A 13,588-nucleotide genomic window follows, 5' to 3' on the forward strand; every position below is an offset into this window, starting at 1 on the left:
GCTGAGCTTAATCTCTGTCCAAATGAAGGGAAGGCATTTCAAGGCAGGCCCCTGTTGTTCCTACTCTGCCTGGTCCCAGGTGCTTCCCCAGAGCTCCTGTTCCAGCCTGTAACTCAGCCATCAGGTTTACAGTTTGGCATTTCTTCCTGCCGTGCATCTGGATGCTGGAGCTGGGCTCAGTGACGTCTCTGTCACCTCCCTGCCATCGTGGCCACCGCTGCAGCATGGCTGGCTTGGGCTGTGGCATCCCTGAGGGCAGCATGGGCTGGGAGATGTGCATTGTCCTGCTGCAAGCTTCCCACATCCCTGTGGCTGTCTCAGGCTGGAAGGAAATCAGGATGGAGGAGATGTGGACACAGAGGGTACAGTCCGCAAAGGGATTAGAGGGGATTTTTTAGCTGAGGATGCAGAAGCAAAGCTCACAACTTCCCTTTGGGCACAGATTGTAGGGAATGAGCCATTTCACAACTGCTCAAGACCTGGAGAAAGATGAAATACAGAAATCAGCCGATGCCATCTCACAAGGATGAGGGGATGGCCTTGGCCAGCTGAAGAGCAGCATTTTCTCCTGCCAGCCCTTCACATTCCTGGTTCCCAGGTCCTGTTGGCCTCCAGGCTGTGGCAGGGCTGTGCTGCTGGCTGCCCACGTGCCTCTCCCAGCAACAGCACAGGAGCCAGATCCAGCCCAGCAGGTCCCTGGCATGGGCTCTGCTGGCTCGGGAGGACTCTGCCTGCAGCAGGATGTGAGCAGAGAGGCACATGGGGAGATGTCAGACTGACAGACCCCCAGACTGAAAGGGCTCCTGGCAGAGGGGTGGCAGGGATGTGCTGCTCCATTAGTGCTGAGGGAAGAGGAGTCATGGAGCAGCTGCAGGCACTGATGGGGACACTGCAGCCAGGAGCTGGAATGATCCTGGATTGCAGTGCCAAATCCCTGTGGATTAGCACCCAGCGTGTCTCATTCTGCAGCACCTGCTGGACCCTCTCCATCTGCTGCGCCTGGATCTGTGGGAGCAGCAAGGGCCATCTTCCACTTCAAGTGGGGTAGAGAGCCCTGAAAAATCCTTTGGGACATTCCTGTTAATCCCCAAGCTACTCTGGGGCATCACAAAACTAATCAGAAGTCAGCCCTGCTGAGACAGCTGCCTTTAAGCACTGGTGGTGATGCTGGGCAGGGCTTGGCCTCTTCTCCTCTGGGGATAAAGGAAATTTGGAGCCACTCTGCTATGAAATTCACACAGGCTGAAGGACTTCAGGGTGTTCAGCCTGGAGAAGCAAAAGCTCTGGGGAGAACTTAGAGCCCCTTCCAGTGTCTCAAGATTCTCCAAGAGAACTGGAGAGGGACTTGGGACAAGGGCATGGAGTGACAGGACAAGGGGCAATGGATTTAAGCTGAAGGAGGGTAGAATTAAATTCAATATTAGAACAAAAATCTTCATTATGAGGGTGGTGAGACCCTGGCAGAGATTGTCCAAAGAAGCCCAATCCCTGGAAGTGTTCAAAGCCAGGTTGGATGGGGTTTGGAGAAACCTGGGATAGTGGGTGGTGTCCTGGCCCATGGCAGGGGGTTGAAATAAGTTACCTCTAAGGTTCCTAGCAGCCCAAACCATTCCAGGATTCTATAATCTCTGGCAGGTTGAATTACAAAACAGCACTGAGCTGGACTAGGCAGCTTTCAAACCCAATGAGCATGGTTGCCATCTTGCCATTATCTCAAAAACCAGAGTCAGAATCCACTTCTGGGATGAATAATTGCAATATACTTTACTCAGTAACTTCCATTTGCTGCCATTTGACCCAGAGGAGTGCAGAAATTCTTCTCACTCGTAGTTTTGATGATGGGCACTATTGTGTTTCTCTCAAGTAGAGAATGAATTTGTCTCATGCCTGAGAGTGTCTCAAAGCTGGGTCTTGCTTGGTTTGAAAATTAGTTAAATTTGTGCAAGGCTTCAGACTAGGCTGGATGTAATGTCCCAGTGGACTGAGATGAATTGCTTGGTTCAGAATGACACCAAGCCCAAGGGAGTCACCAGCACTTAGAAAATAAACTGTATTATGGGTTTAAAAGCTAGGGATTCATGCAATGTGAGGGACCATAATTGAGGAGATTTACCTCTAAGCACAGCTATTTCTGCTGTGAAAGGGCAAAAGCCAGAAATAATGAAGAGGAAAGAGGCAGGAGAGGTGGGATTTGGTTCAGAGATGCCATTCATTCATCCAGTGACACAGGAACTCTTCTGAATATGGAGACTGCAAAACCCCAGCCAGGTCTGAGGGGGACGTTGGTGGTGTGGTGGGCTCTTCACACCACGAGCTGCTGATGGAGGAGGCTCCTGTGTCTCTGCAGGCTTCCCCTGTCCCACCTCTGGCCTCCCAGAAAGATTTTGGGACCCAAACTCGGAGTGTTTAACTACCAAAACCCCCAGCTGCCTGCCCCTGAGGGACTGCATGCTGCTGGGTGCAGAACTGGGGAGGTTGCCCAGGGTGGATGGAGAAATGCAAAGGCATCAGGGGTTCATGGAGCATCCAAGCAGGCAAGGGAGAAGGAATGGTTGGGATCTGTGTGCTGGAGTCTGGGATACTCTGGATGGCAAATGATGAAGTGATGGTACCATAAATGTGATTTGCTGGAGGTGAGCTTGGAGCATGGCAGGACTCTGGCTCTGGAAAGGCAGGAGAATTGCCATGGAAATGCAGAGCTCTCTCTACCAGGAGATCTGATACTTGTGAAACAGGACATGGGACTGATGTTTTCTTGGAGCCCCAAAGCCTAGAAACACACAATGTCTCCTACACATCCCAGGGAAAGACCAGTGGTCCATAACTTTCATCTAACTGGGACCAACTGGGCTGAATAATGAAATAAAACACAAAAGGAAATTATTTTGAGCAACTTTGGCTTAATGAACAACAGCAGTTGCATCTCATGATAATCATTGCAACGGCACAGATGAGGCAGGGAAAGATTGATCCTCGCCTCCACCTCTTTCTGTGTCCAGACAACAAATGAAGGAGTGAAATCCTGTCAATTTTACAGCAAAGACAGGTCTTCCTCTACATTTTTTCCCCCTCAACACATATTAATTCAACAGGCTTCAATCAGTGGGTGTATTTTTAATTCCCAGCTGCCGGAATGACAGGAGACATTCAAAGCAGATGTGCTGAAAAGCATGACACAAAGCAAACAACACAGATAAGTACCAAAACAATCCCAAAGAGCAGATTGATGAGAGCCACAAATGCTTGAAATTTCATTGCATGTGGAAAACAGTAGTAAATAAATATAAATATAAATATAAATAACTTTTAAAATAAATATACTACCCCGAGGAAAAACTCAGATGTGAACAGTTTCAGGCAATATTGGAAAATTTGGTGGTCACCAACCTTTACAGTCCCCACCACAGTTCCTGCTCTGACATTTTCATGCAGCTGGTTTATAACCCTCACTGAGATCTCCAGCTGCAGAGTCTCTTTCCTTTTCCATGTTGCAGCCCTAGAGTTTAACATGGCATCCTGTGCCCAGCTTTTTTAGGGAATGGGGTGGTGGTGTGGAATAGCACATCCAAGTTCCCTGGATGACCCTTGGAGTCATATTTACCAGTGCTGTGATCCTTCATATCACCCACAGTTTGCCAAATGCATCCTTTTGGGATGAGACACGGGGCAGTCTGAGGTTCTGAAGAATTTGTCATGAGAAGGGGTTGCCCCTCTGTTATGCTGGTCTTTATTTTTTGCCATATGCCTGTGTTGTATACCTACCAAATGCTACATTCCAGGTTTATTATGTGTAATTATTAGCAATCCATGAAAAATCCAAAAACCCAAACAATGCATGGCTTGGTTAAATAGAACAGAGGCAGTTTTTGTTTCCGTATGGGGAAGAAAAGCATTTTTCTTCAAGGGATAGAAAATTGACTATGAAAACTAATGGAAAATCATCCTTTCCCTGCTCATTTCACACTTAGGGTGACTTATTTTGTGGTTGTGGCTGCTGAAACAGCCCCAGCAGGAATATTAGTGACAAGGGGAATACATCTCAGTGCTCTTCACTCCCATCAGTGGGATATTTTTAGCTGCTTTTCCAATGCTGCCCCATCAGATAAGCAGTTGATAGGGACTGTGTGATGCCCTGGAAGAGTCATCCTTGTTCCGTGTCACATGCTCACAGCAGATCTCCACAGGTAGAGGAGATGCCAAGAAAACTTTCTGGGATTTCATCAGCTGACCCTTCTTAGGCACCGTCACCTTCCACTTTGTCAGCTCCTCCTCTGCCAGTCTGCACTGGCAGGGGCTGTGAGAAGGCAGGAAAAGGGGTTGAACACTTAAAAGTGGACAGTTGATGGATACATATACTCTGTCTAACCTCTGTTGGTACAATCTCCAAATGGAGGTTCCCTATGCCAGCTCACAAAGTTCTGGAGTGGCTACGCCACCTTCGGAGGTGGAGTTTGCCCTTCCCAATGACCCGATGCTCCCACAGCATCCTTTTTCTTTATTTTTTTTTTTTTCATAATGTGTGTTTCCCACAGCTCTACACAGTGCCCAAAAAACCCCCCTTTAGCCCATTCTCAATCTCACATTTTCTCCCCAATGCCCTCACGCCCTCCCGCCCATCTTTCACCCCACCTGCAGGACACATTGCAGCCTCACAGATCCCACAGCCGGCCGAGCGTCACTTGGAAACCTCTTCCCTGGAGATGCAAGGATGCCACATCCTCACCTTGTGTTCCAACCCCCCCCAGGTGACCCTGCAGCAGAGGAGTGGTCCCCGTGGAGCGTGTGCTCAACCACCTGCGGGGAGGGCTGGCAGACCAGGACCAGGTTCTGCGTTTCGTCTTCCTACAGCACCCAGTGCAGCGGCCCTCTCCGGGAGCAGAGACAGTGCAACAACTCTGCCGTGTGCCCAGGTACTGGTGGCCAGCAAGGGAGGGAGATTGGCCACCTGTGGTGTCTCCACTGTGATATTTCAGGGGAGGCCCTGGTACGGGTTGCCCAGAGAAGCTGTGGCTTCTCCATCTCTGGAAGTGTCCAAGGTTGGGTTGGATGGGGCTTGGAGCAACATGGGATAGTGGGAAGTGGTTGGAACTAGATGATCGTTTGTGGCATTCACATTCTCTAAATATGATTTTTTTTTGCTTAGAGTTTTTCTCCTGGGAAGCTGAAAGGCAGCAAAAGGCCTTAGAGAAAAGAAAAACAATTTTCATTTTATTTGCTTCTCTTGTGTTGTGCTCATGTAGAATGTGTTTGGAGATTGTTTACTTAAAGTGATTACTTGATTGGACTCTAGTGTGAGTTGTTTTGACTCATTGGCCAATTAGGGCCAAGCTGTGTCGAGACTCTGGAAAGAGTCACTAGTATTTGTTATTATTTTTTAGTATTTAGTAAGGGGTTTTTTGTATTTTTTAATAGAATAGAATAGAATAGAATAGAATAGAATAGAATAGAATAGAATAGAATAGAATAGAATAGAATAGAATAATAAATTAGCTTTCTGATAAGATGGGGTCCTCCTCATCATTCCTCCCAGACATCAAGCAAGAATATTACAATAATCTTTCAGTTCCTTTGCATTCCAAACCATTCTATGATTCTGCAGTTCTTGGAGGGAGATGGTTTTTGTTCCCTGTCCCTTCTCTTCATGCCTTGAGGCCTCATACAGAGACTCTTGCTAGACCAAGCCCCACAAGATGGGCACCTGCTTTGCCATGGTGTGAACAATTCCATGCTGTCTGAAGTCCATGAACTCAGTACACCTGCAGGCAGGTGCCTTTTGGGGCATTTCCAGGTCAGGAACAATTTTGGTGAAAAAATAAATTCTGAGGAGACTGGAGCCTACAAGAAAAATGGAGAGGGACTTTTAAAAAGAGCATTTAGTGACAGGACAAGAGGGAATGGCTTTAAGCTGAAAAAGAGTGGATTTAGGTGGGATGTTAGGGAGAAATTCTTCCCTGTGAGGGTGGTGAGACCCTGGAATAGGGTACCCAAAGAAGCTGTGGCTGCCCCATTCCTGGAATTTTCCAGGCTGGACAGGGATTGGAGCAGCCTGGGACAGTGGAAGTGTCCCTGCCCATGGCAGGGATTTGGAAGGAGATGATTTTTGAGGTCACCTCCAACCCAAACCATTCTATGTTTCTATGATTATTTTGAGGAATTTTGCTGTTAAACTAAGCATGTTATTAATTTCTCCTGACCAGCAACATCGTTGTTCAGAAACAATTCTATGATGGTGAAACCACCATCCGTGGTGAAATCACCGTCTATGTTCCTTCCTGTGTTTCCTCCTCTGGTTATCTCTTATCATGCAAGATGCCTGGTGAGAATTAGTTTTTAACCCCCTTTCCTGAAACTGGGGCACCAGTCACTGTTAACAACTGATGAAGGACCAGAAAAGTCCCTGTTTATTTGTTTTTCTTCTTTTTCTGAAGGATTATTGATTTGGCATTAGCTTCTCTGGTAAAGCTGGAAGGAATGAAGTCGCTTTAGAGAGATCAGTGCATTCTTATAACATTTGGCCTCTGGAGATTATAGTGACTAAAATTCCATAAATAACTTGGCCAGATTAGATTAGATTAGATTGGAGAAGATTAGATTAATATAGATTAGAAGGCTAATTAGATTAGATTAAAATCAATTAGATGTCTAATTCCAGGAGCTACCAGTGATGTCTTGAGCACTGTTGGAGGATGTTGCCCCTTCCATTTTGCTCTTCCAGGTCTCCCTAACTTTGCCTCTGAAGTGTTAATGACCTATGATAATAATCAGTAGACAGACTGCAGCTTTTCTGAAAGCCTTAAAATGTTGTATTTTTTGAGGATTCGATGGGAAAATGTTGAGAAGGAGGAAAAAAAGGCAAGAATTGACAAAATTATGGTGGTGATGCTTCCCTAAAGGTAGTGGGGTTTTATTCCTTTCTAGCTAAATCCATCTTTTGCTTAAAAATTTCCCTGTTGGCTCAAAAACCTGAAAAATTAAGGTCAGCTAAAAGTGCATTTTGGTTTATTTCAAAAACTGGAAAGCAGCAGACACTTGGTGTTGATAGCAAAGCATAAAAAATTACTTGATGTTCCTCTTGCACATTTTGGGTTGGTTTGTTCTCCAGCTTCCCACACGCTGCTCATTCCGGGTGGGAAGAAGCTGTGCCCTGTGGGCTCCCTCACTTCCTCAGGCCTCCTATGGGAAAGAAAAGTCACTTCTTCTGCTTCCCTTGCAGTGCATGGCACCTGGGACGAGTGGTCTCCGTGGAGCCTGTGCTCTTCCACTTGTGGGAGAGGCTACAGGGATCGGACCCGCACCTGCAAACCCCCCCAGTTTGGTGGGAACCCCTGTGAGGGCCCGGAGAAGCAAACCAAGTTCTGCAACATCGCTCTCTGCCCAGGTAGGGACAGTGACAGATCTGAAACCTCCCCTCCAGCAGGTCTCCCCAGCTCGGTGTCCCTCACATGGCTCATCAAGGTCTGTAGCTGACGCCAGTGAAATTCTGAACTACCCCAAGGAGGATCCTGAGGAAAGGATTCATGGAAGAAGCAGCCCAGAGCTGTTTTCTGGGGTTGTTCAGCTCAGAGATGTCTCAGGTTCAGGTTTGCCCTGTGTGATCTCTTGCAGAGGACACTTTACATGTGTTGGATCTGGCTGCCACTCGTATTTCCAAGACCATCTTAAGGTCTCTAACCTGTTCTCCCCACTGAATGGTTTAAAGTTATTTTGCCTGACTGGGTCTGTTGTGCTGGAATTAATTAATAGTTTTACTTATGTGTGCATTAATTCTGTATAAATGTAAGTTTTCTCTGTGGCTGATCCTGCTCTGGGTGGTGAGATAAGCTAAGAGTCTCCTAATGGCCTCCCATGCCAAATTTAATCTTTTTATCTTTTCTCTGCCCCTGAATCTCACTTCCAAATGCCTCTCCTCAAGTTTTACTTTGAAACATCAGAAAGAACCTCCAGGTGAAATTACTTTTACCACCTGAAAATCTACTTATGCTCCAGAGGCTTCTTTCCTCTGACAGGCCCTGGGTTTACAGCAGAGTCCCCCTTAATTTAACTCTGGGTGTCCTGGTGAACACAATCTGTACACCAGCGAGCTCCCCAAAACTCCCTCCCTATCCCTGGATAATGTCAACTGACATTTTTCCAGTTTAATGAAAATCATTATGAGACATTATTATGTCCCCGGAGGAAGAGAGGGATTGTGGGAGGGATGAGAACTTTGTGAAAACAGTGAGAAGCCTCCTGGCATTTCCCATCGAGTTTTCACTCCAAGTAACTATCCTTGGATATTTGGCTGCTGTCCAGAAGACTCTACTTGGAATAAGAACTTCCCAGACACCAAATTGACTCTGTCATAAAAAGACACATTTAAGAAGTCAGAGCTGGCATTGCTTGGGCAATAAAGCATACCCTGAATTAACATTGATCCATAATTAATTTAAATACAAATAAATACGGGACTGAAACAGCGGTGGAAAAGACAAGCAGCCCAACTGCAAGGCTTCAGCTCTAATTAGTGCCACAAAGGCAATCAGCGAATTGGCAGCGCCAAATGAGAGCGGCGTTGGGGGAATCATTGAAGCACAACAATGGGTGTTTGACACCCCAGACACTCTCAGTGTTTATTACCACCCTGATCCGAGGATTTGTGGCTACAGCCAATAAAAATGCTCTGCTGCAGGGACAACAGGGCCTTTGTTCCTCCTGAGATGTGGAGGAGCAGGGTAGGCCCCATGTCCTAGGCCACAGGCTAGGCCCCAAGTCCTTGGAAAAGAGAAAAAGAAGGAAAACAATGCCTTCATCACACAATGAACATTTTTGAGAGACTCCCACTGTGGTGTGACCATGGCACCAAGCAACCCTTGGCAGTGGGTGTGATAAGAACCCCTCAGCATCCTGACCAAGAAGCATCTCTGCATCAGTGTGAGGCGGCTGGAGGGGCAACACAGCCACCCTTGTTTCCTTTTTTAAAATGTTTCCTCCTTTCCTTTCCTTCCTCCTTTTTTAAAAATGTTTCTGAAATTACAGCCTGTGAATAACTACAAGGAAATTACATGTTCCCAATCCCCTGCTGAACGACCAAATTATGGATTTGGTGCCTTGCTTTTACCATCTCCAAATGCTTTCTCTCCTGAGAAGATGCCAATCACCAGCAGCAGGGAGGGTGTTGGAAAAATGCAACTTTTTTTTTTGATAAATGCAGTTTTTTGGTAATTGTCACATTGAATGTGGTGAATGCAGTCTCGCTTTGCCAACACAGGGAAATGTTTATGAGGGGCAGGCAGCATAATTATTAGGAAGAAATTCTTCCCTATGAGGGTGATGAGGCCAGAGAAGCTGTGGCAGCCCCAAATTTGGAAGTATTCAAGGCCAGGTTGGACAGGTCTTGGAGCACCCTGGGATAGTAGAAGGTGTAGAATTAAATGATCTTAACCTTTCCAACCCATGCCATCCCATGATTCCATGATTTTATGATCAGTCCATGGAAACTTAGCAGCACAGCCTTCAGTCAGAAAAGCCACCCTAATTTATACCTGGTAAGACCTACTTTATGGAGTTTTGGATCATTTCCAAAGAATAATCACCTGTCAAACACTGTGTTTCACATTTTCCCTCGTTGGGATTGATAGGCACTGGCACAAAGCCTTGAATTTATGCACAATAAAAACATAAATGGTTGGATTGTTAAAAACAAACACCTTTTGGAGGTGCCTTTATGCCTGCCTGATTTTGCACACCTTGTGATCCCCTTTGAGTTTACAGTTGCTCATTTGGATGCTTTTAACATTTTTTTAAACTAAGTTTGCAAACAAAAAGCTTCTCAATTGCAATGAGGATTACACAGGGCTGATCAATTCCTTGCAGATTACATGGGGGACGAGTTGGAATTTATTTTTCTTGGACAGACAAGCAAAGCAAAAAAGAAAAAAAAAAGAGCTGCAATGTGCTTTGAGTCAGAATTCAGACTTTTCAGAGATTCAGGTCGTTTTTCCCGAGTGAGATCTAGCAGCTAATTAGATCTAAACAGAGCATGATGACCACTGTTAATGAGAAAAATGCTCCAGGAAGAGCAGACTGGGTGATGGATCTGTTGATCAGGGACCAATTAGGGTGTAACCACCACACTGGGGAATGCTTCAGTCCATACCATGATAATAGGATGGTATTCCTGTTTCTCTCCTGCCCCGTCCCTATGATCATCTCCCTTGTCCCTCCCTCTTCTATTTAATTTTCAAAGACACTGCTGGGTAAAACATCTCCAGCCTGTCAGAGTTAATTTAGCTGTGAGAGAAGTACATTGACCACACACACTCACCCTGTTCCGAGTCCTCTGTTGGAGCACACCTTTGCTTCCACATTTCCCAGCCATGGAATGGTGGATTCCTGTCAATAACACTGTGATTTGAGTTTCTGGCCGTGCTTTAATGAAAAACAGAGCATTTGCATGCTTGAGAAAGTTCATTCTCCACAGATTCATGCACTGCTCTGCTGAAAAATGGGTCCCTTAAAAAAGTGCTGATGGCTCCAAATAGGAAATGTCATGAAAATTAAGTGATCCCTTCAAAGTGCTCAGTAAAAACATGAGCCACACTCTCTGATGTAATGTTGTGTTGTGATTGGCAACATTATTAGTTTGGACTTTCATGTCAGAGTGTGGAATATCAACAATTTCAACTTCTATGGTATTATGCAGAGAGTGGAACATAAAAATTAAAATGTTACCGCACATTAAAATGTTACTTGCATCCTGTGGGACTCTTGGAGGCTTCAGAGGGTCCCAAGAATCCCTGTTGCCACAGATGCCCAAACTTTTTTTGATAATCTCTGCCCTCTTTGAAGCTCCGGTTTGATCTCCCCCCCTCGGTCCCTGCTCGGCAAAGGCTAAAGGCTCTCACCACGTATCTCTTCCCAGAGGGAAAGGTCTTCACATTCTGCTCGTTTTCTTTCTTTGGGCCACTCAGTGGACGGCAACTGGAACGAATGGTCGAGCTGGAGCTCGTGCTCCGCTTCCTGCTCCAACGGGACCCAGCAGCGGACGCGGGAGTGCAACGGGCCCTCCTACGGCGGAGCCGAGTGCCAGGGACACTGGGTGGAGACCCGCGACTGCTTCCTGCGCCAGTGCCCAGGTCAGTGACAATGGACAGTGCCTTCTTCTTTTTCTTGGCCCACCTTCCTCTGCAATCCCAGTAAAATGTTTGTTTGGGGAAGACTTGCGCCCATTCTGGCATACCCGGATCATTCCAACAGACCACGGCTGTTGGTTTTTGGTTTCTGTGTTGTTTTTTGTTAAGGTTGGGATTGAAAGTGTTCGACATGGTATTTCATGTTCAGATTTAAATGTTTATTATTTCTTATAATCTATATTACATTATAGATTTCTGATAATCTATACTATAGATTATAATATAGATTATAATCTAATTATAGATTTTTTAAATCTATACTACAGTCTTACAAGTTGTGGGTTTTATAGCATTCTACTAACTAGCTATAAAATGGTGAACTATCTTTTTCTATAAGGTTTTTTAAGGTTAAACTATCTAATTAAGAAATTATATATAAGTATAAAAGTATATTTAACTATAAAAGTATTTTCACTTTTAACCAATAACTAATTACCTGAAGTCTGCAATGTGGACTTTTCTAATTATAAAATACCACCCTAACCCATGAAGAAAAAGGTGAAGAAGAAGGATTAGCTACTGTTCTAAAGCAGGAATCTGTGCCCCTCAAGACAAAAAATTCAAAACTCTTAGTATCCAAAGTTCCAACATATGCCAGCCAAAATCCACTGCTGGCAAATGTTTCAGGAGACCCCAGAGAGGTGAGTGATTGCCCACAGGGAATGTGTCTTTCTAACCTTAGATATCAGCTTTTCAGCATGAGCTTAAAAAACTCCCATGAAAATATCAATGAAACCCTTCCCTTGCCTCCACAGGGCTTCAGCTTTCCTCCTCTTTTTGTTTTGTTCCTCTCCTCCCACCATTTCAACGTTCCCAGTCATATTTCAAGCAAATGGGGGATCCTCCATTGTATGTCAGCTTTAAACATTATCAGTGAGAAGGTCTGCCACAATAAAGCCTTTGTTCATGTCTGTGCAAGATTTGTCACTGCACTCACCTGTGACTTAATAGTAATGACAGCAATAACAGTAATAATAATAACAACAGTAATAATAATATATCCTACAGGAATTCATCCTGATCTACCTATTTCTTCAGGGAATCCCTTTACACTCTGATAACACCATTATCTGCAGTATTTAAAAAAGGTGTTGGATTTTCCTACATGGTCTCGAGTAGGTTTTGATGTTTAGGAGTCTCATTCTTTCTTTGCAACTTAGGGAGATCTTTAAAGACAAAAAGGGGCTTCAGAAACCCTTTTAAGACAACCTTGTCTCACTGATTTCAGAGTTATCTGTCAAAGCAACTCAGGTCATACTTTCCACTGCATAAAACATCACTAAATAAAGCACCAGGATTTGGTCCTGCCCCTCTTATTTGGTAATTTTTGTCTACTTCTTGGAGCAGGCATGGATCTCCCACCTCCCAAAAGGAATTATTCAACTCAAGATGATGTGGTAACTTAAAATTAAAAGCTCAACTTGTAAAGAGCACACTTAGGCCCTGTTCTAGTTCTGTCACTGAGTTGTTGTGGCACAGCAGAGGAGAATGTTTCCCTACCTTGCAGGCTTGTTGTGAGGGCTAATTAACATTTTTATGGTGCTGTGATAAATGCCATTGTTAATGTAAAAGAAGCAGAATTTTGATAAATGTCATTTTTAACATAAAAGAAGTCACATTTCTACTGGATCTGGAAAGATGCTGGGAGAAGATACAATGGAAAGAGACAGCATCCCAAACCTTTTTCCAAGGCACATGAAGCATCAGTGCAATGGAAACAGCTGGAGGGAGGTTTATTTGAGGTCTCTTCATGGTTTTTTTGCCCAAGGGCTCTGCTGGTCTCTCTAAATCCCAGAGCCAGACCTTCTCTGGGAAGGTCCATTTTCACACATGTATTGCACATTCCCAGTGAATTCTAGATGTGGAACTGGCCTGGCAGATGTGGCTGCCATGTTGAATCCCTGCCCATGGGAAGAGTGTTCAGGAGCACAGCCCCAAATCTCAGCCTGAGGAAAGAGGTAGGGTTGCTTTTGCAGAGTGTGGAGGTGCTGAGAAGAACACAAAACCACCCTTGGACTGATGGGATGGGAATGGGAAGACTCTGATTTAATGTCTATTAAGGATCAAACCAAGATCCAAAGCAGGAGACCTCCCTTCCTACCAAACCCTGCCCTACTTAGGTTCTTCTGCTCACATTTGGACCTTGATTCCTTCTGTTGCAGATGATTTTTGGGACATAACAGGCTGTTTCTCCTCTTTTTTTCCTTTTTTTTTTTTTTGTTTCCAGTGGATGGGAAGTGGCAGGCCTGGGGAGTGTGGGGCAGCTGCACTGCCACGTGTGGAGGTGGCACTCAGAGACGTGACCGGGTGTGCTACGGCCCCTTCTTTGGTGGAGAGACTTGCCAGGGTCCCAAGGAGGAGTACAAGCAGTGTAATGACAGAAAATGCCCTGGTATGTACCCTAGATCCCTCATGCT

The 13,588-nt window shown here is 45.2% G+C and overlaps 1 protein-coding gene across 15 annotated transcripts in view; it reads left to right on the forward strand.

The window, feature by feature from the left end:
• ADGRB1 (adhesion G protein-coupled receptor B1) overlaps positions 1-13,588 on the forward strand; it is a 290,231-nt gene that overhangs the window by 137,836 nt on the left and 138,807 nt on the right. For 13 of the 15 annotated variants that reach the window (XM_077189526.1, XM_077189551.1, XM_077189553.1 and 10 more), the window contains 4 exons: positions 4,746-4,910; positions 7,214-7,377; positions 10,940-11,114; positions 13,399-13,563. In XM_077189526.1, coding sequence (XP_077045641.1) covers positions 4,746-4,910; positions 7,214-7,377; positions 10,940-11,114; positions 13,399-13,563 — 669 coding nt within the window. Of the gene's footprint in view, positions 1-4,745; positions 4,911-7,213; positions 7,379-10,939; positions 11,115-13,398; positions 13,564-13,588 lie in introns of all 15 variants that reach the window. The other 2 variants (XM_077189545.1, XM_077189591.1) reach the window with 1 other exon arrangement.

This window comes from Agelaius phoeniceus, chromosome 1 (genome assembly GCF_051311805.1).
Source record: "Agelaius phoeniceus isolate bAgePho1 chromosome 1, bAgePho1.hap1, whole genome shotgun sequence".
Taxonomy (NCBI): domain Eukaryota; kingdom Metazoa; phylum Chordata; class Aves; order Passeriformes; family Icteridae; genus Agelaius; species Agelaius phoeniceus.